At 45.9% G+C, this 26,676-nt stretch overlaps 1 protein-coding gene across 1 annotated transcript in view; it reads left to right on the top strand.

Annotated features, from left to right (window-relative positions):
- LOC147607739 (uncharacterized) overlaps positions 1–26,676 on the top strand; it is a 109,834-nt gene that overhangs the window by 7,310 nt on the left and 75,848 nt on the right. Inside the window, exons 2-15 of the mRNA XM_086790207.1 lie at positions 2,328–2,892; positions 22,246–22,440; positions 22,547–22,717; positions 22,817–23,080; positions 23,172–23,310; positions 23,455–23,646; positions 23,743–23,888; positions 24,007–24,138; positions 24,226–24,489; positions 24,588–24,767; positions 24,855–24,970; positions 25,069–25,219; positions 25,691–25,809; positions 25,906–26,119. Of these exons, the coding sequence (XP_086646333.1) occupies positions 2,383–2,892; positions 22,246–22,440; positions 22,547–22,717; positions 22,817–23,080; positions 23,172–23,310; positions 23,455–23,646; positions 23,743–23,888; positions 24,007–24,138; positions 24,226–24,489; positions 24,588–24,767; positions 24,855–24,970; positions 25,069–25,219; positions 25,691–25,809; positions 25,906–26,119 (2,793 nt within the window). The 5' untranslated portion in view covers positions 2,328–2,382. The remainder of the gene's footprint in view (positions 1–2,327; positions 2,893–22,245; positions 22,441–22,546; positions 22,718–22,816; positions 23,081–23,171; positions 23,311–23,454; positions 23,647–23,742; positions 23,889–24,006; positions 24,139–24,225; positions 24,490–24,587; positions 24,768–24,854; positions 24,971–25,068; positions 25,220–25,690; positions 25,810–25,905; positions 26,120–26,676) is intronic.

Here is a 26,676-nt window from a genome sequence, read left to right as displayed (position 1 = left end):
TTCATTCTTCAGAAGCTACTTCTCAGGTTTTGGTTGGCAGCCCCTTCCCTCTTGGTCGTAGGAAGATTTTCTTCTTTCAGTACCAGGTGGGCTTTGATCCAGTGGCGGAGGATCTTTGTTTAGGATTAGATGGCATTGTACACACCAGGATGAGAGTGGCTTGGGATACCATTATTATGCCTAAGCAAGAGGAGGTGCAACGTAAGGCTTTACTTTGTAAGTTGGATTTGTCAGAGGATTTCTTGGCACTGAGCCTAGGAAGGACTTTCTTTTGCAACAGATTACGAGGTGCATTTTGATTAGGGGAGGTGATTGGATTTACAGCCCACGTTTTTATCTTTTCGGATGCAGAGACTGAGGCCACCTTCTTCACCCTCGGTGAGATCTCTTCTCTATGAGCCTGGGATTGCATGAGGTGCTTCTTCGTTCATATTCCTCTGTGGTTAGTTGAGGAGGCTCACAGGCAGCCCATTGTGTGGAATGACTTGATCTTGGATGAATATGGTAGACCCTTGGGGCAGCCATGCATATCTAGTGGGCTGCCTGGGCGACTCTTCTCCCGTGAGTGTTGGATTGGAAGAGGCTTTGAGTCTCATGGAGGATGAGTGAATGATTTGCAACCAACACTTTGAGAGGCACTAGTTAGAGGATTGTGCGGATGAATGCTGCCATATCTAACCATTGGATCATAGGGAACGTTGTGAAAGGGTCTCATCACTTATGGTTTGGGGTATTTTCAGGGACACGGGTTCCTCTTCAGCATGTGGCTTCCCACTTTGGGTGAGGACAATGTACTGGTCTTTTACCCCATTCAGAATAGATGGCTCTCTTGTAGAGAAGTCTTAGGCAGGATATCATTGAGGGTCTGGCGGTCTGGCAGGTGTGAATGGTGGGCAGGGCAGGGAAGCACATCCATATTGATCCCCCTCAAGGGATGGTTACGGACTCTTGGAGCCTCTGGTTATATGATGGGTACCTTCACTGGGACCGTGGTGAGTGGGAGTGGAGGGATGCTTTTAACCCCATGAAATGCATACCCTTCTTCACTTACATTGTGTGGTGTGTGGAACGCTAGACACCTGGTTCTAGGACAAATCTAGAGTCCCTACTTTTAGATCTCATTGGGAGGCTTACAGAATCACCCTTGACATTCAGAGAGCTTTTTGGCGGAGGTTGTGGCACTCGTACAGGAAACAAATATTTCCTCTTTTATTTGGCTTTCTCTACATGGTGGCCTTGCCACCCACCAGTGGAGATCAGTCGTTTGTGCTAGTCTAGCTTGTCCGATATGTGCAAGGGTTTCAGAGATAGTCTACCATTGCTTATGGGAGTGCAGGGAGGCACAAAGGATTTGTATTGCAATAGCACACCGGATGAGGAGGGATGCCTACATTTGTTTTGGTGCTATTGTTTGGTTGACACAGTCGGGCTTGCAAATCAGATTTGAAGGGAACGACACAGATACGGTCATGCGGATTACCCAAGGAGTGGGTCGACGGTGCCGTCTTCAAGACATGCTAGAGTCAGGCTATGTACCTCCAGCACAGAGATTGGACATTGCATGGGAGATCATTGCTAGCATGACAGCTTGGCACATCTGGAAGGCTAGATGCACTGAGGCCATTTAGCGCAATTTGGTTTATGATACAAAGTGCATTTGCAGGATCTGGTGTGATATTATCCACACGCTCATGGACACTTGGGCCAGGATTCAGGGATCTTTGAGGGCTGCAGAGAAAAAAGGTGGCCAATTCATGAGAATGGGATCATGGCATCTTTTTCATTCTCTCTCATATGGGACCTTCAGGCAGCACAAGGCACTAGATTTGTTGAGATTTCCCCCTTGCTTGGTCTGAAATGTCCCTTCTTGTAAAACTTTTCATACTTAATAGAAGTCTCTTTTCTGGGAAAAAAGAAAAAACATGGCCTGCCAGTTAGGTGCGGTCAACACATGACCAATCCACAACGGTGCAACGCCAGTCATGTATAGTCGTGACATTGAGTTGATTGGTTGTCCTATGTTCTATGATAGACCTAGGAAAGCATCCATGGAGTGGGCATATGTAAAGAAGTACACTTGCCCGTGTTTTTTAATGGTTTGAGGTGTAACAGAGAAGATTGATCAATCATATCAACTTGAGCATACTAGTAAGCTTAGTTTTGCTGCACTTTTCTGGTTTTCTGATAGATTGATCAAATTTTTTTTTCTCTGCATGTTACAGTTATGACCTTGTTTGTAGAATAAGCTACTTGCATGGGGAAGCTTTGCATAGTCTTTTTCTGCATTGAGTCTAATTTTCAATTATCTTTGGCGCATGATTGTGCAGATAAGGTTTCTCTACCTCCATGTGATTTGTGCAGTGCTAACAAGGGGAGTATAAGATGGGGAAGTATCCAAGTGGCCCTACTCTCTGTTCCGAAGATTTGTCATGCCATGTTCTTATTCAGAGTCTCACAAGCTGGGGTCCTGCTTTGGTGTTTGCATTCTGGGGCTATGCCTTGGCCACTTGTATCATCTTTCAGCTTTTTAGACGAGTTCAGCAGCTTAAACGACCTGTTGAGCCTGTAATACTCAAGGACGGGACAAGTTTGAATGAGTCAAGCTTTGATCATCTCCAACCTTATTGTGAAAAATCAAGAAATGAACGGCAAGCCAATAAAGAAACCCGGCTTGACATGGATGATGATAAAGAACTGCAGATTACTGGCTACTTGCACACCGGTTTTGGGGAGTTCTGTTACATCTTGTGTTGCTTAGTTTCTCTTCACTGGATTGCTTTATTCATACTAGTTCTGTTCGACACTTACAATCAGTGTGAAGTGGGTGGCATTGACAACCTCTGCTTTTATGGAAATCATGTAATCTTTGGTGCCTATGACTTCAATGCTGTGGTGAGGGTCTCTCTTTTCTCCTTCATCTGTTTCAACTTTGGGTGTTATTTTTTGGTGAGCATCTGCTGGAGAGCTTCCAAGAGAAAATGGTGAGCATTTCTACTTGTCCTTTTTTTTTCTCACCAAGTGTGATATTTGGAAGCTCACAATTCTTTAAGTTTCAATGCTTATACACATCTACATGGTAAATATTATATACTCAGCTCACCAGAAGACTGGGCTTCATTTTTAGTTCAAGAAACTGAAACTTTAAGCTAATCTTTGAAAGTTTTCCCGTTGCCCCAAATATTCTATCTAATGTGTCTCAAGCCTCAGCGGCACTCTTTGTATCTGTGATGTGGTGGATGTTGGGTATTTCGGAGCCTCTTGTGTCCTGTATGTACACCACGTATACCTGCCTGTCAGTATGTGTGTAACTGTCTATATGCGTTTGTATAGGTGTGAACACCCCATGTATGTGTAAGTGTGCTTATATGTGTGTGAACACCCTCTTATTTGGATAAGATAAGTTTGTGCCATGTGTCATGTCCCCATATGTGAGTGTGATTTGTGTGAGTCAAAAGATAAGGTTTGCAACCTATAAAAGCATGTACTTGGTGTACTTCAAATCATATCAATCTAATCCAATCAACCATTCAGTTGTGCGTTTTGGCTCCCACGTGTACTTCCATCTCAATTTCTCTCTCATGGAGGGCAGGCAAGGATACGACATGAGAGCGGCCCCTCATCATTAGATTCCATGATGGCACCAGCAGACAAGCCTTCTTAGACAAGATGGGCTGCCCTCAAGGGCACACAAGTGTACATGGGAGATGATATCACCCCAGCACAGGTGGCACACCAGGGTGAGGCGATGGTGACAGTTCATGAGGCCTGTAGAGCAGGCAAGTGGGCTATCTACAGAGATGGTAGGGTCATTATCACCGAATGCCATCCCAAATAGGGACGCGGTGTCTATGAGACCAAACACCTGAGGTTAGCAGGATGGAACTGCAATGGGATCCTGTGGTCGAATCCAGGAGGTTTGAGCAAGATTCTCACAGGCAAGGATGCCATTTTCTATATAGAGACTCATCAAAGCCCTGAGAGGGGCTTACCATACATAGGCGGGTATAAGTGGGAGTCAACTTTTTGAGGCGAGACCCGCACATCAGGAGTACGTGGCTTTGGAGGGGTATTTGTCCTTTTTCGATCCCATCTTCGACAGATTCTCAGCATCGTCCGAAAGGACGAGGATGCACGGTATCTTTGGGTGCGGCTACAACTTAGCAGTGATAGAGTCATCCACATTGTTGTGTCTTATTTTTCTCCACGTCACTCCCCTTACGCCGCACAGCATGGCCAGTCACCGTACTTACCATTATATGGGGATATTATGGAGCTTTCACAGCTGGGGGAAGTCCTCCTGCTCGGGGACTTCAACGCCAGGACGGGAAGTCAGCAGATCCCACTACTCAATTTGGATGACCCTATCAAAATACAAGAGTTGGACATCACTGACACGGGCTGCAGAGATCATCACAGGACCTTGAGGAGGTCATGGTGTATGGGAGATATTTCTTAGAGCTGGGAGCTGCACAGGGGATGTCCTGATGGCCCTCCTCCGACGCCCTCACCTCCTTCCCTCACTAAGGAGGTACTAGCACCGTGGACTACCTTATGGGATCTCCGGCTTTGGCACAACTTCTCCCCGACTTCTCCATCCAGGTCCCCCCCTTTGAAGCTGACCATAACTACCTCTTTCACTCTTACCTGCACACCACCCGTCCCTTTGCCACCACCTCCTCTTCTCACATTAAACCCAAGTCCATTTTGATCACGAGCTTGACCTTGTTTACTTGAACCACATCTATTGCCAACTCCAAGATGTGGAACCTGCTGTCCCCCTACCCACCCTCACGTCACAACTCACCACCATACTCCACACATCCGCCACCACTTCTTTCATCTCCACACGGTGGTCTACCGCCAAGCCACCTTGCGGTTCCATGCCCTAGAACTGTTGGTATGATGATGAATGCCGAGCCACGCGCTCCCATCTTAAGCATGAGGTGCAGATTGGGCAAATCACAAAGTGCCAAGCGCAACGGATTTCTCAACGGCTTACCCAACGCAAGAAACGGGAGTTTTATGCTCGGAAAGAGGATGAGTCATACTGAATTTTCTCAGGGCCAAACTGCAAAGAGGCTAGAAGGAAACTCTCAGAACATCGCCCCCCCACACCTATCACCTGTCCGAACACATGGCACTCCTATGCACGCTCCCTCTATCATATCCCCCATCAGCCACCCCTACCCCCACCACCAGATCCCCACACCACCACCTCTACCACCTCCAACTTCTTCACAAAGGGCATGGTCCTCAAGGCCAGTTGTAGACTGTAAAATGGGCAAGCCCAGGATCATGAGGGACTCACTACCGAGTACATCTTGCATGCCAATGATACCTTGGCGCCCCTACTAGCCTACATGTTCAATAGAGCTCTTTGTGAAGGATTTCCACCCTCTTGGTCCACCAACACCATCAGCCCCATTCTCAAAACCGGAGATCCACTCGATCCTAAGGATTACAAGACGATCATGATTTGCCACACATTGGCCAAACTCTATGGATCGGTGCTAGAGGCAGAGCTTAGTTCATTTGCAGAGACACAGGGATGCAGAGTCTCAGGACAGGCAAGCTTTTGGAGGAGCTACTCTACTCTTCACCCTCCGTGCCATCATCGAGGAGGGTAGAGCACGACATCAGAGGATTTATTGTTGCTTTGTGGATTTCTGCAAAGCTTTTGATATTGTACCCCGAGCCCGCCTCCTACACCATCTCTATGAGTCCGTCACTAGACAAGTGAGCCCCAGGAGGCACATTGCAGGAGATTTGCAGCACTATTGGGGTGAAACAGGGCTGGCCTCTATCACCACTCTTTTTGGCCTCTACATTGATGAGATCTTGAGCTTCATTGATGGATTAGGTGGGGCTGGTCCCGCACTAGCAGGCATATTGATCCCCATACTACTCTATGTAGATGACATCGTCCTCCTCTTAGATTCAGCCGAGGGGCTTCAGAGACAGTTGGATGCCTTATAGGACTTCTGCACTCAACGGGACCTCTCTATTGACCTTGGTAAAACCAAGGTAATGGTCTTCAATACTTCTCGCCCCTTCACATCCAGATTGAGCTTCACATATAGAGGGGATCCTGTGGAGATTGTCTCATCCTATGTCTACCTTGGTGTCACTTCCGCTTCACCATGCTTCCCACAACACATGCCAGAGTGAGACGGGGATATGCAGCCTTGAGCTTACTTTAGCGACAGTGCTTCTAGGCGTATTTCCAGGAGCCATGGACGAAGGGTTGGCTTTTTGAAACCCTCGTCACACCAGCCTTGATGTATGGAGCAGCCTTCTAGGGACCAAATTTATCCGATGAGGATTGGCAGCGAGTTGAGAGGCCCCACGTCATGATGTTCTCCCGTATGATCCGCATCAAACCATTAGTACCACACGAGATTATCTAGGCATAGTTTGCTGCAGCCCCATTGGTAGTGGATGCACTCTTCCAGAGAGTCATACCTCCATCGCATAAGTCACATGGACCCCCACAAATACACGTCCTCGAGACAACTAGCACTTGAGGGCCACTTTGGAGTATGGTATGCATTAGTTTCCACTTGGTTCTTAGTATACGGGCTCCTCATGGATTGCATACCACCCCTTCAGTACAGTTTGGACTCCCCTTTTCTCCGGCTCTCTCATGAGGATACCATTTGGGTTATCCGGTTAGATCTTCTCAGCCTCTACACTCATTGCACATGATCACACCTCTGGACCTCCCAACGAAGATGCAGGGATCACTTCCTTACGCTCACTGAGGATGGATTCATCTAGTAGCCGGGCTACCTCAGTGTTCACATGTCCCATGCCATGCGGATTGCGATTGGCTAGATACGGTTTTCATCCCACCACCTCAGAGTCGAGACAGGTAGAGCTGAGCGCGTCTTCAAAGCCGGGAAGCTCATACCGAGACCCAGTGAGGAGAGGATTTGCCGATTATGCCACATAGAGGTTGAGACGGAGGATCATTACATATGCCGTTGGCGGTTGCCCAGTATACTATGAGATCCGCGAGGAGGAAGAGATTTGGTCCACTCTCTAGGATCATGGACTTCCTGGACGAGCATTGCCCAAGTTTCTTCCTGCTTTAGCTCTGCAGACACAGGGAAACTTTCTTGAGAGAGCTTTAGCCCCAACCACCCCGCCCCCTCCCACGCCAACCAACCATCACCAGTTTCTTCTGGACCCAGGAGGTGGAGGACACCGATACAGTGGATCTTGTGGACCCACCTAGAGCTGCACCGGACCACCTCGCCCGAGAGGGGTTACCTTGGACCAGGCCTCCGCACTCTATCGTGCTCGACGCCCCCGCCCCCCGGCCGTCGGCCACGATCTCCTCATTAGCTCCAGATTTAGGAGATGCTCCACCGCCATCGAGCTACCTTTCCCACGAGACATAGCTGAGGGAGACCTCTCGGCCATACTCATTAGCCCCATGATTGATATTTTGGAGAGTGGTATACCATCTACTGGGGGCTGATGGTGCTCTCATGTTTCTATGTTCCTAGTATTCCATGATGAGTTTCCATGGACAATTTTGTATCACCCCAGTGAAATAGCTATGTTTATGTTTTGATTCTGTTTTATTTTCCATTCCATGATGAGATATGCCATGGACATTATTGTATCACTTTGGTCTCATAGGCCCTTTGGGTCTTTAGTAGACGCTTAATATCTCTCTTTCTCTCTCTGAGGATGGTGAGGCAGCCTTTCACACCCCCACGAAGGCACCAAATGCCTACTGCAGAAGACCGAGGGAAGGGATCATGTCCCCTAGCTCACCAAGGCTTGCGAAGATGGCCCGATGAGGTGAGGCCCTTTATGAGGAGATACAGTTGCACATAAGGACAGAGATGAACACCATGCGACAGGAGCTTGAAAAGGAATGGACCGAGCAGATGCATGCCCAAAGGAAAGTGATATACGAAACACTGCCTACTGCAGAAGACTGAGGGAAGGGATCATGTCCCCTAGCTCACCAAGGCTTGCGAAGATGGCCCGATGAGGTGAGGCCCTTTATGAGGAGATACAGTTGCACATAAGGACAGAGATGAACACCATGCGACAGAGATGAACACCATGCGACAGGAGCTTGAAAAGGAATGGACTGAGCAGATGCATGCCCAAAGGAAAGTGATATACGAAACATTGAAGGAAGATAAATATGCCCAATTGAAGGGAGAAATGCAAGCCCAAGTACGGGTTGAGATGGAATTAGCCCAAGCCTTGATGCAGAAATGGAAGGATGACATGCTCCGGGAGATGAAAAAAGAGATGCAGAAATGAAAGGATGACATGCTTTGGGAGATTGGCACAACAGTTGCATTGTATGAAGGCACTTTGAAGACGTGTATGGCTGACCGCGAAAAATACATCACAGAAATGCAAAACACTTTGGAATCATGTAAGGCAAAAGTGGCTGCAGGTGAGAAGGAAATGCATTCATGGGCTGAAATTGCCAGTGCCACAAAGAAACAAATTGAAGAAGTCAACCCATGGATTGAAGTAGTAAAAAAGCAGAAGGATACACCGGTCAATAAAGTAGAGGTGATGAATGCTACATTGGAAGAGGAAGCCAAGAGACGGGCACGTGCCTTACATGTACGCATAGTTGGGTGGGAAGATAAGGGAAATCCCCAAGAGGATGCAAAAGCTCTTGCAACAAAAATTGGAGCCACTGATGTACCCATTATTGGAGCATGGTGAGTAGGCAGAGATGAAACCAGGGTGAAGATATTGATCATCAGGTTTGGTGACTTGGAGAAGAAGGCCTTTCTCTCCAAAAGGATGGCCCTTAAAGATTTATTTGGATGAGGACCTTACACCGGCACAGATAGCACACCGGAAGGAACACAAGCCGCGTGTGCTTGAGGCAAGGAAAGAGGGGGAATGGGTGGTATATACAGAGATGGCCGAGTCATCATTATGGAGAGGAGGCCCGCTTGACGGTGCACGGCCTATGAGACCTTATACCGGCACAGATAGCACACCGGAAGGAACACATGCCGTGTGTGCTTGAGGCAAGGAAAGAGGGGAAATGGGTGGTATATACAGAGATGGCCGAGTCATCATTATGGAGAGGAGGCCCGCTTGACGGTGCACGGCCTATGAGACCTTGCGATTCACGGTGTGGAATTGCAATGGAGCCCTTACAACAGATGCAGGAAACTCTGAGGATACTTTCAGACACAGTGATATTGCTATGTATACGGAGACCCATTAGTGCACAAACAAGAGGCTTCTTGACATGCAGGGTTATAGATGGGAATCAGTATTCCACCCTCAGTCATGCACAGTGGGAGGTACCAGAGGATCTGGAGGAGTGGCAATACTTTTCAGGGAGGAGCTTCGTGACAAATACATGTGGTACATAGAGATGCAGATGCGAGGTACATGTGGGTCCGAATATCAGAGGGGCTCCGCGAGCTATATGTAGCGGTATGCTACTTCCCCCAGCCCACTCCAGGTTTGCACCATCAGGAGAGTCGCCCTATATGCCACTATATGATGATATCATGAGGTTTGCCAGCATGGGAGACATATTACTATTGGGAGACTTTAATGCACGTACAGGCACAGAGCAGAAAAAGCTGTATGATACTCAAGAGGCTTTGTATCGGGAGATCACGGTAGAGGATGTAGGGTTGCAGAGACCAGCACAGGATGAAGGGGAGATTACAGATTATGGCAGGCATTTTCTCACACTCGGGAGTGCACATGGGTTGGTCATATACAATGGCCTATTGAGATGGCAAGGATCAGATGCTCTCACACACTGGAACTCTAAAGGGGGAGCGAGCACAGTGGACTACTTGATGGGATCTCCTTCATTGATACCTGATGTGCGGGGTTTCACGATTTCCAGTCGGCCCATTGGCATAGCAGCCGATCATGCATACCTGAGTTTCACACTAGTAGGTACCCGAGATATCAGTTTACACGTGAGACAGTTGGGGTTTACCGAGATGGAGTATCAGATGGCTTGTTTGCTTTAGACCCGCATAGCCCTCTGGATGAGATCACGAGAGGATTGGCAGGTGTACTACGTGCATCCGCCTCATATGCGTTTCCCTGCACTATGATCCCTTCCACACCCCCCCTTGGCAGCACTGCCCCACAGAACAGTTGGTATGATGATGAGTGTCGTGAGACACGAGCACAACTATAGCGTGAGATTGCCATTGGGACTTACACACATAGACAAGCCAAGATGATCTTTCAACGCCTTGTGCGGAGGAAGAAACGAGCCTACCTGGCTAAGCTAGAGGAGGAAATCTACCAACTCTTCCTGGGGAAGGACAGCAAGAGGGCATGGAAGATGTTTCAGGAGAGACAACCTGGTACTCCGATTACTACACTTGAGGCATGGCATACTTATGCTAGAGAGCTATATGATGCACCAGGACAGCCCCCCACCCCCCCTCCACACTCAGAACTAGACCGGCTAGCAGCACCTTTTTTACTATGCGGATGGTGCTAGTTGCAATAGACAGGTTACAGAATGGAAAGGCACAGCATCATGGTGGGCTAGTTGGAGAGCACTTCTCATATGCGCGCGACACTTTGGCTCCGCTCATCATACATGTGTTTAATCGTGCCATTTGTGAGGGTTTCCCGACAAGCTGGACAGAGCATATCATTGTACCACTCTTTAAGAGTGGGGACCCCATGGTACTAGGCAATTACAGGACGATCATGATTGGTCATTACTTGGCCAAACTATATGGCTCTATATTGGAGTCGGAACTGAGCCGCTGGGTCATTACTTGGCCAAACTATATGGCTCTATATTAGAGTCGGAACTGAGCCGCTGGGTAGAGAGGCATGGTCATCGAGCACATGGACAAGTCGGCGTCAGGAGAGGATTTACTACCTTGGATCACATACTGACACTTCGGGCACTTATTGAAGAGGGCAGGGCACAGAAGAGAAGGATATAATAGCTTTGTGGACTTCTGCAAAGCCTTCGATACTGTACCACGTGCTAGGCTTATGCACAGATTGCATGACATTGAGGTACTCGAGGATATGCAGTGGGGGATATATGCTTTGTATGAGTCTGTGACAGGTAGAGTCTGATATGGTGACCAGCACGATAGGGGTGAAGCAGGGATGCCTGCATCGCCCACCCTCTTTGGACTGTACATTGATGTGGTCTCCGATTATGTAGACAGATTGGGAGGCCCAGGGGCATGCCTGGCAGGGGTGTTGATACCCATCTTGTTATATGCTGATGATATTGTTCTAATCTCAGACTCTCCGGAGGGATTACAGAGACACCTGGATGCATTACAGGCTTTTTGTGCGGATAGAGATCTGATAGTGAACCTTGGGAAAACCAAGGTTATGGTGTTTAACACCACATAGGCATGGGTGACGAGATCAGAGCCTCAGTTCACTTTCCGAGGGGAGCCGGTTGAGTACGTCAGGTCATATGTCTACTTGTTGGGAGTTACTTTCATAGGACCGCGTTTCTCCCTGAAGGAGGCAGCATCAGCTAGATTAGCTCGAGGGCATGCAGCCTTGGGGGCACTGGAGAGGCAGTGTGCACACATACAGTTTTAGGAGCCACGCACCAAATTGTGGCTATTTGATACGCTTGTCACACCGACCCTCTTGTACGGAGCTCCAATTTGGGGGCCCAACATACATCATAGATCTCAGAGAGGGACGGATGAGGGATGGAGGCAAATGGAGAGACCACGGATTATGATGATTGCACGCATGATTCGGAGCAAATCATTAGTACCACATGAGATTGTTTGGGCTGAGCTGGGTGCCGCACTAGTAGTGACCGAGGCCCTATTCCAGGCAGTTACCTTTTTACAGCGGCTATGGGAGCTCCCTCAACAGAGGTACTCCCGATTGGCATTGACCTCATCCATAGAGTTGGCAGAGGATGGAGATACTCATTGCTGAGACGCTCAGATGAGATCATGGTTTGACCTACATGGTTTGCGGATAGAGGCACTACCACCCTTCCGATACAGTCTAGATTGTCCTTTTTTGGATCTCACCCGCTCAGAGCAAAACCACGTGATCAGGATGGATATCATTAGAGTGGACACAGAGAGGACATGGACTAGTCCCCTTGAGCCCTTAGGCACGAAAATGACTCATTACAAGAGCCATTTTCTACACCTCTCACCAGATGATTTTATTACCCGTCGGCGTACATGGATGTACACCTATCACATGGGATACGTTGTGCCATTGGACAGATCCGGACCTCATCACACAAGCTACGGATTGAGATAGGGCGATATGTGCATTAGATCTTGGATGACCGCGGACCGCATTTGTCAGCTATGCTACCAGGAGGCAGAGACAGAGGAGCACTACATTTGCCGATGTACAGTCTGTTATATGAGATCTGAGGGAGATATCACTGCCTCTTCCGAGAGGGTTTTGGGCCGTTACGCAGGGTCATGGAGTTTGAGGATTAGAGATGCCTGGGATTGTTCCTTCTTGATTGAGCTCAAGAGACACAGAGAGACCCTCTTGGCAGACAGGAGACCGAGCCATGATGTACCTAGACAGAGGACCCTGACAGATTTCTTCGGCACCAGCACCAGCAACCCAACCCACACACCTCTTGATAGGGCCATAGGGCACCGACCACGCTCCCAAGGAGTCACCACTGATAGAGCAGCCATCTTATGTTGTGCTCGTCGGCCACGCCCACCAAGATCCCGACCACGGCATCCTCACCATCGCTAGATATTTGATCTAAGGAGAGGGCAACACTTCAACTGATCAGCATACATGGATCTACCTGATATACATTTTCCAGTATTTTCTACTCGGTATCATCTCGGAGTCTTATAATTCTGTTCTTATAATTGTAAGACAATCAATTTATTGTACTTTTAGTCTCATTTAGTTGTTCTCTTTGATGAGACACCAACTTCAGATGTACTCTCAATTTTGGTCTCATAGGCCATTATGGCCTCTTAGAGACGTTAATATATCATTTCATTTCATTTCTCTCTCTCTCTCTCTCTCTCTCTCTCTCTCTCTCTCTCTCTCTTGTATTGAGGAGATCCGCCAGTGTCCGATGCGGCACATATTATGAGATGGAGGCACCTCCATAGTGTACCCCTCCGTCCCACATGATATTGTATCCCCTCACTATATTCCACTCACCTCCATAGCATACCTCCCCCTCACTATATTCACACCCTATAAGGGTTTCTGTTTACCTTCCATTTCCAGTTTCATTTTCTAGGTGCCAGTAGTATCATCTTTATTTTTCATTTTTTGGGTTTTTTTATCCAGACATTGTATCAGATCCACCATGATGAAACTTTTGGTCTCATAGGTCATTATGGCCTTTTGAAGACGTTAATATAACATTTCATTTCATTTCATTTCTCTCTCTCTCTCTCTCTCTCTCTTGTATCCCCTCACTGTACTCCACTCACCTCCATAGCATACCCCCCCTCACTATATTCACACCCTATAAGGGTTTCTGTTTACCTTCCAGTTCCAGTTTCATTTTCTAGGTGCCAGTAGTATCATCTTTATTTTTCATTTTCTGGTTTTTTATCCAGACATTGTATTAGATCCACCATGATGTAACTTTTTGGTCTCATAGGTCATTATGGCCTTTTGAAGAGTTAATATAACATTTCATTTCATTTCATTTCTCTCTCTCTCTCTCTCTCTCTCTCTCTCTCTCTCTCTCCATCATTCTTTCTTTCTTTCTCTCTCTACATCATGGTTGCAGTCGTGTAATTTCACCCACCATAGTTGTTGCTGGTCCTAGCTCTGGCTGTTCCTTCAATTGGTATCAGAGTTGCCAAGTTTTGCCTGCTTATTGCATGCTCACAGCAGCCTTCCTCACCATGTGACGCTCTGCCCACCTGTGCAACCTTCTTTAACTTTGCTTGTACTTGTCGTTGTTCAAAAATAGGGACGTGCGCTGCTCTGCCGTGTCACCGTGGTGGTGATTAATCTCCATGTAGATTTTTTTTTTCCCAGAAACAAGATCCTTCTATTAGTTAACAAAAAACAGCCTCAAAAGGCTAGATACAAACTCGCCTCCATGTACGGAATGAGGGTCAAAGAACAAAAAGGGGAGGAAGGATGCACTTCTCCTCCGGTTGGCCGCTCTGTGAGAAGAAGGCTTTCTCATACAAGGGATGGGGGAGGGAATAACCACACAGGTGGTCTGTAGTGCCAAGTGGGCTCACCACCACTATCTCTAAGAAAAGGACCAGGTTGCCAGAGCCTCAGGAAGGCTTCTTGACGCTTCCGCATACAATGAGAACCACCCTAAAGCTTCCGCCACTGGCCGCAGAGGGTATGAATGATGTCAAGCTAGATGCTCTTGATGGACTCTGCAGGCAAAGTATGGGTGCCTTCGTTGCATTCAGCTCTCCAGATGTGCCATGCGGCAATGTTGCTACAAATCCCCCATCTTTGGCACGAACCAGGAGTCAAGTGACCAATAGATGGGGCTGGGACTGACACTATCGAGATACAAAGGTGAGAGACCTGAAGGGCTTGCCCCCCACCTTCCTCCTCGGCCTCAGTGGCGCAGTAATTGTGTCCCAAGTGATAGTACGGGAAGAGGTCCTGTCCATAGTGAAGATGTGGAGAATCCTTTGCCGAACTTGCTGAGCCTTTGGGCAATCCCGAAGACATTGTCGTTGAGATTCCCGAGGATAGCCACATCTCGTACATGCTACTGTTCTGCCTCCAATGGCCAACCTTGTGCCAACCACCAAACTCTTTTGTGCCAACCAACGACAATGTCTTCGGGCAATCCCGAAGACATTGTCGTTGAGATTCCCGAGGATAGCCACATCTCGTACATGCTACTGTTCTGCCTCCAATGGCCAACCTTGTGCCAACCACCAAACTCTTATGTGCCAACAACCACAAAAATAGAGTTATCTTCTGAGGTGGAAAGTTGTCCAAGAGCCTCTTCCAAAAATCTGAGAGAGCGCAGTGAGAGGCCTTGATACTGCCAGTGTCCTGTTGTTGCCGGAGTGCCCTCAACCTCAGACATCCGCTGTGGCCACCTTGGTCGATGGTGGATCAATGTGCCACTCGTGCATGGAATCCGATCACCCTCACCCTTTGTAACGTGCATCCCTTGAAGTCCTCCAAGGGGGGGCTCTAATCTTACTAATCTGCCATGAGGTCCAATCGAAAAAGTGAGCAAGGCGGAGGTCTCGTCCGCACCATGAACTACGAGGAGAATATCATGCCTAGTAAACACTTCCAACCACTCCAGGGGAATAGGGTCAAGGATCGGGGTCAGCCACTCCGGAGGAATGGCAAGAGTCGATGTCGAGGCTGAGTCTATCTCTTCTGTGGATCCCAGTCAAGCCTCTCTCTTGAGCCACTGGGGGAAGTTGCTGAATGCAAGTCAATCTCCAAGGGACCTAGTAGGGCCGGTGCTCAAAGCTCTCCCGAAGATACATGAGGCGGAGCCCCTAGCATGTGACCACTAGGTAAGCGGATCAGGGGTTCCAAAAGGGCTATCGGAGATGCTCCTTGGAGGCTACCGGAACATAGTGCTAGAGGGCCGGCCTGAGATGGTCCCACGCTCGTAGTAAACTGGCTGCAAATCTGTCCTCAAAAGTCGGGCTGATGCCATGGACCCTCATCTCCGTGAAGACCAATCTAGTGCTCTGTGGCCAAGGGCCCCCAAGGCTCGGTGTACGGTTGGATATCTTGGTGAGGAGGAAATCCTTCCATGGCTTGCCACACCTGGAAGTACTCTAACAATCAACTTACCTAGAAGAGCACGGCTCTGAATGGCGGGGTCGATGATGCCCAGGCCCCCTTTGTGGCGCGGTTGTATGATCACTCTCCAGGCCACCTTGCTCGGGTTTTATTTCGAAAGTGTTATTATCCTTAAAATGGAATTTATGCATAAATAGATGCGTAAAGAAATCTTATATCAAATATAAGAATTCTCTTGTATTCTATAAATAGATATTAGGATGTGATAAGATGCGTATGAGATGTGATAGGATGAGTTAAGAGTTATATGAGATGTGATAAGAATGAGTATGGGATGAGTTAGGATGTGGATGTATGAATGTGGATGTGTATGTATGAATGTGGATGTGGATGTGGATGTATGGATGTAGATACGGATGTAGATGTATGTATGTGGATGTGGATGTATGAATGAGGATGTGAAAATGGATGTATGCATGTAGATGTGTATGTATGAATGTGAATGTGGATGTGGATGTGGATGTATGGATGTAGATACGGATGTAGATATATGTATGTGGATGTGGATGTATGAATGAGGATGTGAAAATGGATGTATACAGAAGGTCTCTCGTTGTTGCCAGCCCATAGAAAGTTACGGATCAACCGTTAACCCTGACCAATGCGGGCCCGTGAGAAACCCCGACATGAAGTAATACACCACATGGTGGCAAGAAGAACCGACTGATGGCCTTGGCCAAAATTTTATAGGCGGTACCGAGGAGGGTGATGGGTCTCCATTGCCGAATCTCCAATCTGTCACCACCCTCCTTAGGAATCAAGTGAAGTAGACCCTTTGAAAGCCTCTCTGGCATGGCACCTATAGTCATAATCTCGTTGAAGGTTGCTCTAAGGCCACCTTCCATGAGATCCTAGTGAGACGAAGAAAAAAGGAGACTGGAAGCCCGTTCGCTCCCGGACATTTGCTCCTAGGGAGTGCCGTCAAGGCCTCCACCAGCTCCTCAGCTGTGAAGGGAGTCAATAGGAAAGACCAGAGAGGAGGGGAAATCACCTCTCTTGTATGCCGCCAGACTTGCTCTCGTGCATCCGCCACCTGTGAGGATATGGGGACACCCGTGAGAAGGGAGCTGGAAATGGAAAAATCAGTGGCTATGGCTCTCACATGGGGGGAGGGGGAGGTCAGAAATGATAGATCCATCTTGGCCTTGCAACTTTCGGATACCATCTCTCCGCTTGTAAGGGATACAATTTCAAAGAAATCCCTATTGACCCTATCTCTTGCGTGGGTCCACAAGGAAGCTCTAGCATGATATCTATACTCCACCCTCCGTTCCTCTATGGATCTGAGCTCTGTACGGGCGGCAACCAACTGACCCTATTTCCACGGGCTATCTGGGGAGCTCTCCTGAAGTTGCTGCAGAGAAGCAAGGCCGCGGTGAATGCTCCTCTCATGCCTACGGAATCCAGCTAATCTGCTTTGTGCTGCCTCCTTTGGTAAACTGCTAATCTCACCCATGGTTGTTTTCGTACGCCATACGACTGCATTTTGTACGGTACAATATCGTACGGTTTCGTATGGTTCATATTTTTCGACCATTTCTGCCCGTTCCTTCAAGTGTTGTCTTACAAAAAGTGAGGCCTTTTGCCCTTTATATAGGGTTCACCAAGGGCTAGGGTTGGTGATCTCATGTACATTCTTCAATTCTGGCCAATCTTTTATAGCCTGCAACTTGGTGGGATCCATACGTACTCCATCCTTGGATACAATATGACCAAGGTAATGAATTTCGGTCAAGAAAAATTCACTCTTCTTGCCATTAATGTAGAGCTTATGGTGATGAAGCTCTTCAAACACTATGGCCAAATGCTCCTTATGCTACTCTTCATCTTTAGAGAACACAATGAAGTCATCAAAGAAAGTACCTGTGAACTTTCTTTGTGCGTTGAAGATACGATCCATCATACGATTAAATGTGACAGGAGCATTGGTAAGTCCAAACGGGACCACCTCACCTTGTTAAGGGCACGATAATCCCCACACATCCTGTACGTCTCGTCTTTCTTTTGCACTAGCAACAAAGGTGAGCAATAAGGAGATGAACTAGGGCATATCAACCCTTTCTCAAGCAAGTCATTAACCTGTGCCATAATCTCTTCTTGCTGACTTGCACTCATCCTGTAAGGAAGTCTATTCGGGGGCGTACTCCCAGGTATCACGTCAATATGATGATCCTTGGGACGCTTAGGTGGCAACTCTCCTGGTAATGCATCCGTGAAACAATCACCGTAACCGCGCAAAAAGTCTATGCGCTCTTGGATTAGATGATCTACATTTACATTCTCATGTTCAAATTGTTCTCGTACAAAAACCAAGTAAGAACAAGCTGACTTCTTTATTATTTTGGAAACTTGAACATGACTTACAATAGGTATGGTACTACCAGGAGTACCAGCTTCTATAACAAGCTCTCTACCTCTATGAACAAAGCTGATTTTCTTGGACTTATAGTCCTTCTTGGGCTCCATACGAGCATGCCAAGGCATCCCCAACAAAACATCACATCCTGTGAGAGGAGCAACCAAGAAACTCTCCTGATCAAGAAATCCCTGTATATGAATTCGGAGTTTGCCAATAATCGGCGTTACATCAACTCCTTTATCCTCAAAGGCGGCATCTGCACACATTATTATACCCAAAATCTGATACATCCAAGCCTATGGTAGCAGCCATCTGAACCGAAATGAAATTATATGTGGATGCATCATCAAACAAAAAGAGTGCGGGCTGATCCCTCAACTGTCCCCATGCTTTACATATTGTTCTATGATCTGAGGGTTGCCTCTTGTTACCCTGCACATCGGGCACAACATTCACATGAGGCTTTTCTGCATTAGAATCTGCATTCTTGGGGTTCTACGGGCATTTAGGATATATGTGATCCTTACTACTGCAATCAAAACATTTCCCATCACGTACATAATCAAGCCTTTGCTGTTTTGACAGCCCAAAATCATTGTGTTTACCCCCTGGCTTCTTAGACAAGTTTCCCTTTGCATCTGAGGCATCTTTCTGCTCACTTTTAGAGGGCTGTCCACCCTTTTTCTGGTCATAACCAGCCCATGTCTTGCCCTTAAATGAACCTGAATTTGACTTGTTTTTAACCCACTTCATATGCAAATTTTCAGCTATGAGTGCCGAGTTTATCAATTGCTGAAGAGTCTGATTTGGGTACACCTGTAAGCTCTCTTGAATGATGGGGTGCAAACCTGATTCAAACTTCCGTTTCTTCTCCCCATTACAAAGAGACATAAAGGGAGTAACTTTCAGCAGTACCTTCCAGTACTTAGCTATATATGTCTGCACTGTCTCCCCTTCATCCTGCTTCAACCAATCCCACTCTTTGCGTACATTCTTGGCAAATTTTGGAGGCAAGAATTGAGCATAAATTGAATTTTAAAGTCATCCCATGTGCGGGCAGCACTTGCATCCAAAAGCTTGGCCATCCACCAATCACTGGCTCTCTCGCTTTTTTTAAAAAAAAAAAGAAAAAAAGAAAAAAAAGAAAGGAGACTTCTATTAAGTATGAAAAAATTTACAAAATGGAGATTTCACACCAAGTAAGGTGGAGATCTCAACCAATCAAGAGCCGTGTGCTGCCAATAGGGTCGCGAATGAGAGGACGTGAAAAAGATACCAATGTCCCAGGGACTCTCTCATAAACTGGCCGCGCTTCCTCTTCGCAGCCCTCGAAGATCCCTGGATTCTGGCGGAGGTAGCCATGATGGTGTGAATAATATCACTCCAAATCCTGCAAAGACACTGAGAAACAAGAATGGGAGTAGCCTCAATGGCCTCGGTGCATCTAGCCTTCCAGATATTCCAGGCTGAGATGCTAGCAATAATCTCCCAAGAGCTGTCTAACCTCTGTGCCGGAGGGACAAAGTGTGAAAGTGGCAAATCCTGAAGACAACACTGCCGAGCAACTCCTTGCCTAACCATACTGGCTATCTCTTTGAGATGCATACCCACATGCCTGAGTTTAGGCTTCTCAGAGAAATCTTCATTGCAAAAAGCAATTTCAAACTGTTTCACAAAAGCAAGCGCCTTCGTAGTATCCATCTTGCCATAGAAGTTCTCAAACTTCACATCTTTGTCTCCTGACTTGAACTCTCGGCTTTTCTTTTTAGAACGAGACCTGTCTCTAGCCCATGTCTAGGCTTAGGAGACTCATGCCTGGGTCTCTTCCCACGTACTCGAGACACGCTCTTGGAGTGGTGAGAATCTTCACTTGAAGAACGCTCTCGGCGTGAAGATGCATAACGGTGACAAGGATCTACATCTCCTGATGTATTGGAATCTGCATGTGCTTCCACGCAGTAAGTTCTTTTGTACCTGCATCACCCAATACATCCTTTTTGCCTTTCAAATAAGATATGGCCAGCTCTCTAGGATCTTCATATCCCATCTCTGCTGTTATGGCCTCAAAGGCTGCATCGTCACTTGAACCCTTTTTTCTTTTCATTCAAAACCCTTTGCACATCAGGGTCATTCTTGAGAGACCGCACTTCAGGTGTCTCCTCACGATAGCGTCTAACTTGACGCTTGAGAGCCTCTCGCTCTGAAAGTACATCGGCTCGATCAGAATATGCGGATTTAGCAGACCGCTGTGCATCTGAATGCTCACCAAACCCTACTTGCATGCTCATGTTTCACAATCTGTATGCTCAGTAAAAAGCTTTCCGTATGCCCAAAAATCGTCTTTCTCAAGCAAAGAAAGAAACCAATGCTCTGATACCACTGTCACACACGGGCACGTGTATACGGAACCAATTCACTACCAAAACAGCATACATACATCAACCATTCCTAGCATATACATGATTGCCATCATTGTGAAACATTACATGAGCATATACATCCTCAAACATAAACCAACTTGCACATGACACAGCACTAGGGGTTGAAGTTGGGCCAGAGCGCCCCCCCCCCCCCCCCCCCCCCCCCCCCCCCCCCCCGAGGTATCTTTATTACCACAGAAGTATTTATATGTACAAGATGCGGGTGCCCGGAGAGTACACACTCATCCAGCCGACACCAGATTTTTTCTCAAGTTTCGTCGTGTGAGAAACCTCCTGCAAATCAGCCTGCAGCCCCTGTAGATGAAGTCGACCTGCCCTGTAGAGAGAGAAATAGCAGCCAGCCAGCCCTGGGACCCTTGTACTTCGGAGGGGGAATACATTCGGCCTAGATGTACTCTAGTTGGTCCAAGTCAAGGTTTGGGCAATGGTGGCTTGTGGAGGGGGAATCAAGCCGGTCATGAAGGAGGTGTGCTGCAGAAGGCTAAATACATTAGCACTAATGATGGTGAATAAGACTAATAGGAGATGGTTAATTAGAGCTTCTAGTATAAGGACCCATGGCTCTGATACCAATTATAGAGTATGAAACAAGGGTTGAGTCTAATGCATTGGGTTAAGGTGGATAAATCAAATAACCTTTATGGGATAAGAGTGGACATAAGTATATGGATTAAAGATAATCATCACTTAATCACAAGATAATGTGGGCAAGAGTATGAACATAACACATACGACTTTCATGACAAGTTACATCATTGATGAGGGTCATCAAGCTTCTACCTATTCATCCATGAATCTATGGGTACTATTCAACTTTGTAGGCTACATTTTAGGCTTGGGAATCTTTCCAATTCCACTTGATGTGGGCGCCTACTAGAAGAGATGAATCTTGGGCTGTTTTTACAAAGCTTTCTAACCTTAGACATGTTGGCCCATCTAACACTTTATGGCTTGGGATATTTGGTGAAATATCCCAACAACATCCCCAACCCTCATCACGGCTGTCACTGACACGGCTAACCACTAGTTGGGACCCTTGGGATGCCCCAATCCCAAGTTTGATCTCTCACATTGGAACTCACTACAAAAGAGCCACAATCACAACTTTATAGCGTCAATGACTAGTTCACACTGCTATAAGAATCATCCGGCCGGCCTCTAACATTAGCCTCATTTTGTCCAGACAACATGGGCATAATAACATTCTCACTGGCTTGTTTGGCCCCAGTCCCAAAACTTAAAATGTCCATAACTTGCCCAAAACTCATCGGAACATGGTCATGTTTATACTCAAATCGATTGGAACAGGCCCAACGAGTCTGTCCATTATGAAAAAATTTCTGCACTTTTTGGGAAAAAATATTTGCTTTGTAAGAAATTAAAAAAAGGTTTCTAGTTCCTAATGTCCTCGCGTGTGAGTTAAAATATCATTTCTATTTTGAGTTTTTAATGAGTTTAGCACACTATTAACATACATATATAGTGAATATAAGTATTAAATTGTTGAGCTTCCAAACACATTTCTCGTGGGAAAAAAAAGGAAAACTAGAGAAGCTCACCATTTTGCCTTGGAAGCTCACTGCAAAAGCTCTTAAAAAATTCTTCTTCTTCAACTTTCAAGTAACAGTACCAAGATTGTTTGCCTTTACTCTAACAGTTTTTTTCATGGGCTGCAATGCATAGATATTCTTTGTCATATGGTGGCTTGCAGCCATCTGGTTTACAGCCTGGGTTCTCAACCGTGATAGGTTTCACAATTGGTTTCGTATTCCATGCGAGTTGTCTCAAGCGCATGTTGTTTATGTATGGGCTCTGGACCAAACAAAGGTTCTTTCCGTCAATGTTTCCTATCCTATTAAAATGGCTCGCACAATCAAGGTAAGATAGTCATCCCCCTGGCTCCAATAGAGGTACACATGCAGCTATCAAAGTTAACTCTTGAGAGCCCTTGCAACTTGAGCTTTAGAGGTCTTCTTTTGTGCAGAATAAACTTATCCCCCCTGAAAGTCGGGGTCACTACGAGATAATTCACATCGAGAAAACTGTCAGTGGTCAGCGTTTCTTCTTGTTTCGAGGACAACGCTATCTAATTAAGGGAAATTCAATCTATAGGGCTAGCATAAATGTGGGAAACATGTTTTCAGACTTTTACCAGGTATGGAATTTTTTAAAAAAGGACATCTGAAAATGAAAATTTGCATTTTTAACTTTTTTTTGCAGACCTGTTCTTGATTTCATGATGGCATTTCTGCAGTGTGAAGGAGGCTTGACTTTGCAAGAAGTGGAAAAACGTCGTGAAATCATTGGCCAAAATGAAATACCTTTTAAGCCAGAATCATTGATCTACACTGTCTGTGTGGAACTGTTCTCTCTGTTCCATGTTTACCAGCTTATAATGTACTTATTATGGTTTTGGAACAGTTATCTCTTTGTTGCTGCACTGATGTCGGTGATAGTGTGCCTTAGTGCAGCTGTAACTATTTATACTAGGCATCACAGTCAGCTGACTATTGCAAAGGTGTCAATTCGCTTACGTTGTGTGTTTACATACTGCACTTTGCTGTGCTCCCATTTTGGCAACAAATTGATAAACACTCTCTTGATGTCAGCTGACTGAGTATGTTACACAAGTGGAGGTTTATCGTGGTCAAACTTGGTGTAAAATAGACTCTAGAAAGATCGTTCCTGGAGATGTCATGAAAGTTACCAGCGATTGGTTATTGCCTTGTGATCTTGTTATCATCAGAGGTATGTAGGATTGGTTATTTACTGCTTTCACGTGTATCCTAGAGGTCCTCTTCATTGATCAGCTAACCATTGATTGCCATTTTGTTGACCATCAGCCTCATTTTATTTTCTATGAACTCACCTGTTGTATGATTTTGTACTTAGGATCATGCATTTGCGATGAGAGCTCATTGACTGGTGAAGCTACACCAGTACAAAAATATTATGCACCGAACACTTCAAGCACCTACCAAGTGGAAGGGCATGGAGCTCGACATACACTTTTTTCTGGAACAAGAGTGCTGCAGGCTGGTAGTCGGCAAAATCATGATGTTTTGGCTGTTGTTACAGCAACAGGTATAATAAGTCAGTTTTATCTGAGCAATTATCAGAGGTCTTATAGGGACATCATTGTGCACCTTGTTTAATGCGTTGGTTTTGTTCTTTTTGAAGGCATGTCAACTTCCAAAGGGAAGTTGCTTGCAGCAATTTTGTACCCAGAGCAGATGCTATTTAGGTATGATGAAGAGTTGCCGGTGGTCGTTTTTCTTCTTCTGTCATATGCGATCATCTGCTTTACCATTTCAGTGATCTTCCTGGTCTGGCCCATCTTTTTGCTATCAAGATTTTAAGAATTGATTTTGATTTCATTTGATGCTGGCCATAAAACATCTCAAAGGTGACCGACAAATCATTCATTCAATTCGATTGGTGCAGAATTTGACTGGTGCACAAAGTATTTGGATCACCAAATGGAATTACTGCATGGCCATTGTGAATCAGATTATGTCACCTTTGCTTCCAGTAGCTCTTGAAGTTGGCCAATTGCAAGCAGTTAAGCGCCTCAAGGTACTTTCCAGAATTTGCAGAGTTTTTCATGAAGAGGAATTCACTTTGTACCAATTCGAGATCATCTTTTTATTTTTTTCCCAACAGGAACGCGGCATCTTCTGCCTCAATCCCAAGCGTATTGCTATTGCAGGCAAGATCAGGGTTTTTTGCTTTGATAAAACAGGGACTTTGACAAGAGAAGGTCTGGATTTCATCGGCATTCAAAGTCTGGCAAGAATGACTGAAGAAGAGCCTTTGCTTGGGCCCGTTTCGTCCTTGGATACTGCTGACTTAATGACTATTCATGGTCTAGCAACTTGTCATGCTGTGTCGAAGTTTGGTAGCCAATATGTTGGAAATCAAGTGGAGGTGAAGCTGTGAAGATATCGTTGCACCTAAATTTTTTCCCATTGTTGCAAATCATGTTAAAAGTTGGCTTCTTGGATTGGTGTTACAATTGCAAACAGGTAAAGATGTTTCAAGCAGTGGGGTGGCATCTGATAGAAGGGTTCAATGAACCGGATGCTGTGTATGATGGTTCATCTGAAAAACTTAAGATTATTAAGCGCCATGAATTTGATCACACAAGGGCAACAATGAGTGTAATTATCGAGGACAGCCAAGGTGCTTATCATGTTTACTGCAAGGTATTGGTAAAATCTGTTCTGTTATTTGTTTCCAATTGATGCCCTACCTTCTGCACATCTCAACGTTGTGTCCAAAATGTTTCACAGGGATCTTTTGAGAAAATACAAAAGATTTGCACACAAGAAAGCTTGCCAAAAAATTATCTTGAGATAGCACAATCCCATGCTCTTGATGGCTGCTATGTGCTTTCATTGGGATACAGGTAATTTATTGACACAATTTCTGTCCCTTTTCCTTGTCAAATTCTGCTTGCCTGTTCTTGAACATAATATCTTGTGGTTGTGTATCTACTATCTATAGGAGCCTTGGGTCTGGCCTTGCATTGGAAGATATACTGGAAATACCACGAGATGATTTAGAGACGCAGTTGCAATTTGTGTCTATTATACTCTTTAGGAATGAGCTGAAGGTTGACAGTCGACTGGCCATCAAGGCCTTGAAGGAAGGGGAGGTAACTCATTCGTTTGAGTTGGATGTGGGATTCTTTTGCACTTTTTATCCTGGATCTGCAATTTGTTAGTTTTCATCATGTGGCAAGTCTATTAACAAATCATATGCACTCTCATTGACATGACAAATTGGTGACATTCCTAAATCTGGCAAGTTATCGAGGCTGGTTTTCTTCAAAATCAGCACATGTAACGTTGTTTTCCAGCCATGCTTCAGGGGTGTTAGAGTTGCGGCTTTTTTAATTAGCTTTTGCACAGTCCTCTTAGCTTCCATAACCCCCCCCCCCCCTCCAAACGCCAACAAACACACACACACACACCCCCCCCCCCCCCTCGATAAGTGTACTTTTTATGTGAACAAATGCTAGGAAGTTAACTGCCCATCCTAGGTCTAGGTCTGGATCTGAGAAATATTACTTGAGCCTGGGAGTTATTAATTAAGCTTTATCTACTCTTTATGATGTTAATGCCAGGTTCGTCCTGTGATGGTTACTGGTGATAACGCACAATGTGGGCACTATATTTCCAGAGAATGTGGGATGGTGGCACCACATGCACAAATCTTTTTGGGCGATTGTGATGATCAAAGCAGGTTCGATGCTTTATAATACCATGTGGAGTTGAGAATCAGATTTAAACAGTGTTTGCTTTAATCTTGCTGTCTAATTCTGTTACGGGTGCTGAACAGCATACTCTGGGTACCAATGAGCGCACAGCCAGAAAATGTCTCCAAGCCTCTGAAAACTGAGGAGCTTTTTCAACAGCACCAAAAAGGTCTTGAAGCTGGAATTGTTGAGCTTGCTGTGACTGGAAAGGCATTTAATGTTCTCAGAAGAACTGAAATGATGGCAAAGCTTCTTTTCTTTACTCGCATTTATGCACGCTTTACTCCAGAAGATAAGGTAAGTTTACATTGCAGAGAACATCTTGACTTGTAAATATGAGTTAAGTCTTTCCAGTTTTCTGATTACGAGTTATGCTAAATGATTTACTTACTTTGCTGAAATTTAAGTTGTACGATACCCCCCCCCCCCCCCCCCCCCCCCCCCCCAAAAAAAAAACTTTATAGGCTCATAGGTTGGTTTGGTTTGTTTTCGTTCCTTAATAAGAGAGTGTAGTTGCTTGAAGCCTTGAAGAAGGTTGCGTAGGTTGTGTTGTCATCTGACTGTCTATCTGTTTATGCTGAGCATGATGGAAGATGTAGACCAGTATCAAAAATATCAAGGGGTTTATGATACACGGTGCATTTGTAGGATTTGGAGTGAATCATCCACACCCTCATTGCCACTTGGTCCAAAATCCAGGGATCTTTGAGGGGTGCAAAGAGAAAGCATGGCCAGCTTATGAGAGAGTGGGGTAATGACATCTTTTCACTGCCACTCATATGGGACCTTGTTTGCAGCACAAGGCACCTGATTGGTTGAGATTTTCCCCTTGTTTGATTTGAAATCTCCCTTTT

This window comes from Cibotium barometz, chromosome 55 (assembly GCF_041138505.1).
Source record: "Cibotium barometz isolate CiBa-2024 chromosome 55, ASM4113850v1, whole genome shotgun sequence".
NCBI lineage: Eukaryota > Viridiplantae > Streptophyta > Polypodiopsida > Cyatheales > Cibotiaceae > Cibotium > Cibotium barometz.
The sequence above is the reverse complement of the archived record's forward strand: the minus strand, read 5'-3'. Positions and strand labels throughout refer to the sequence as shown.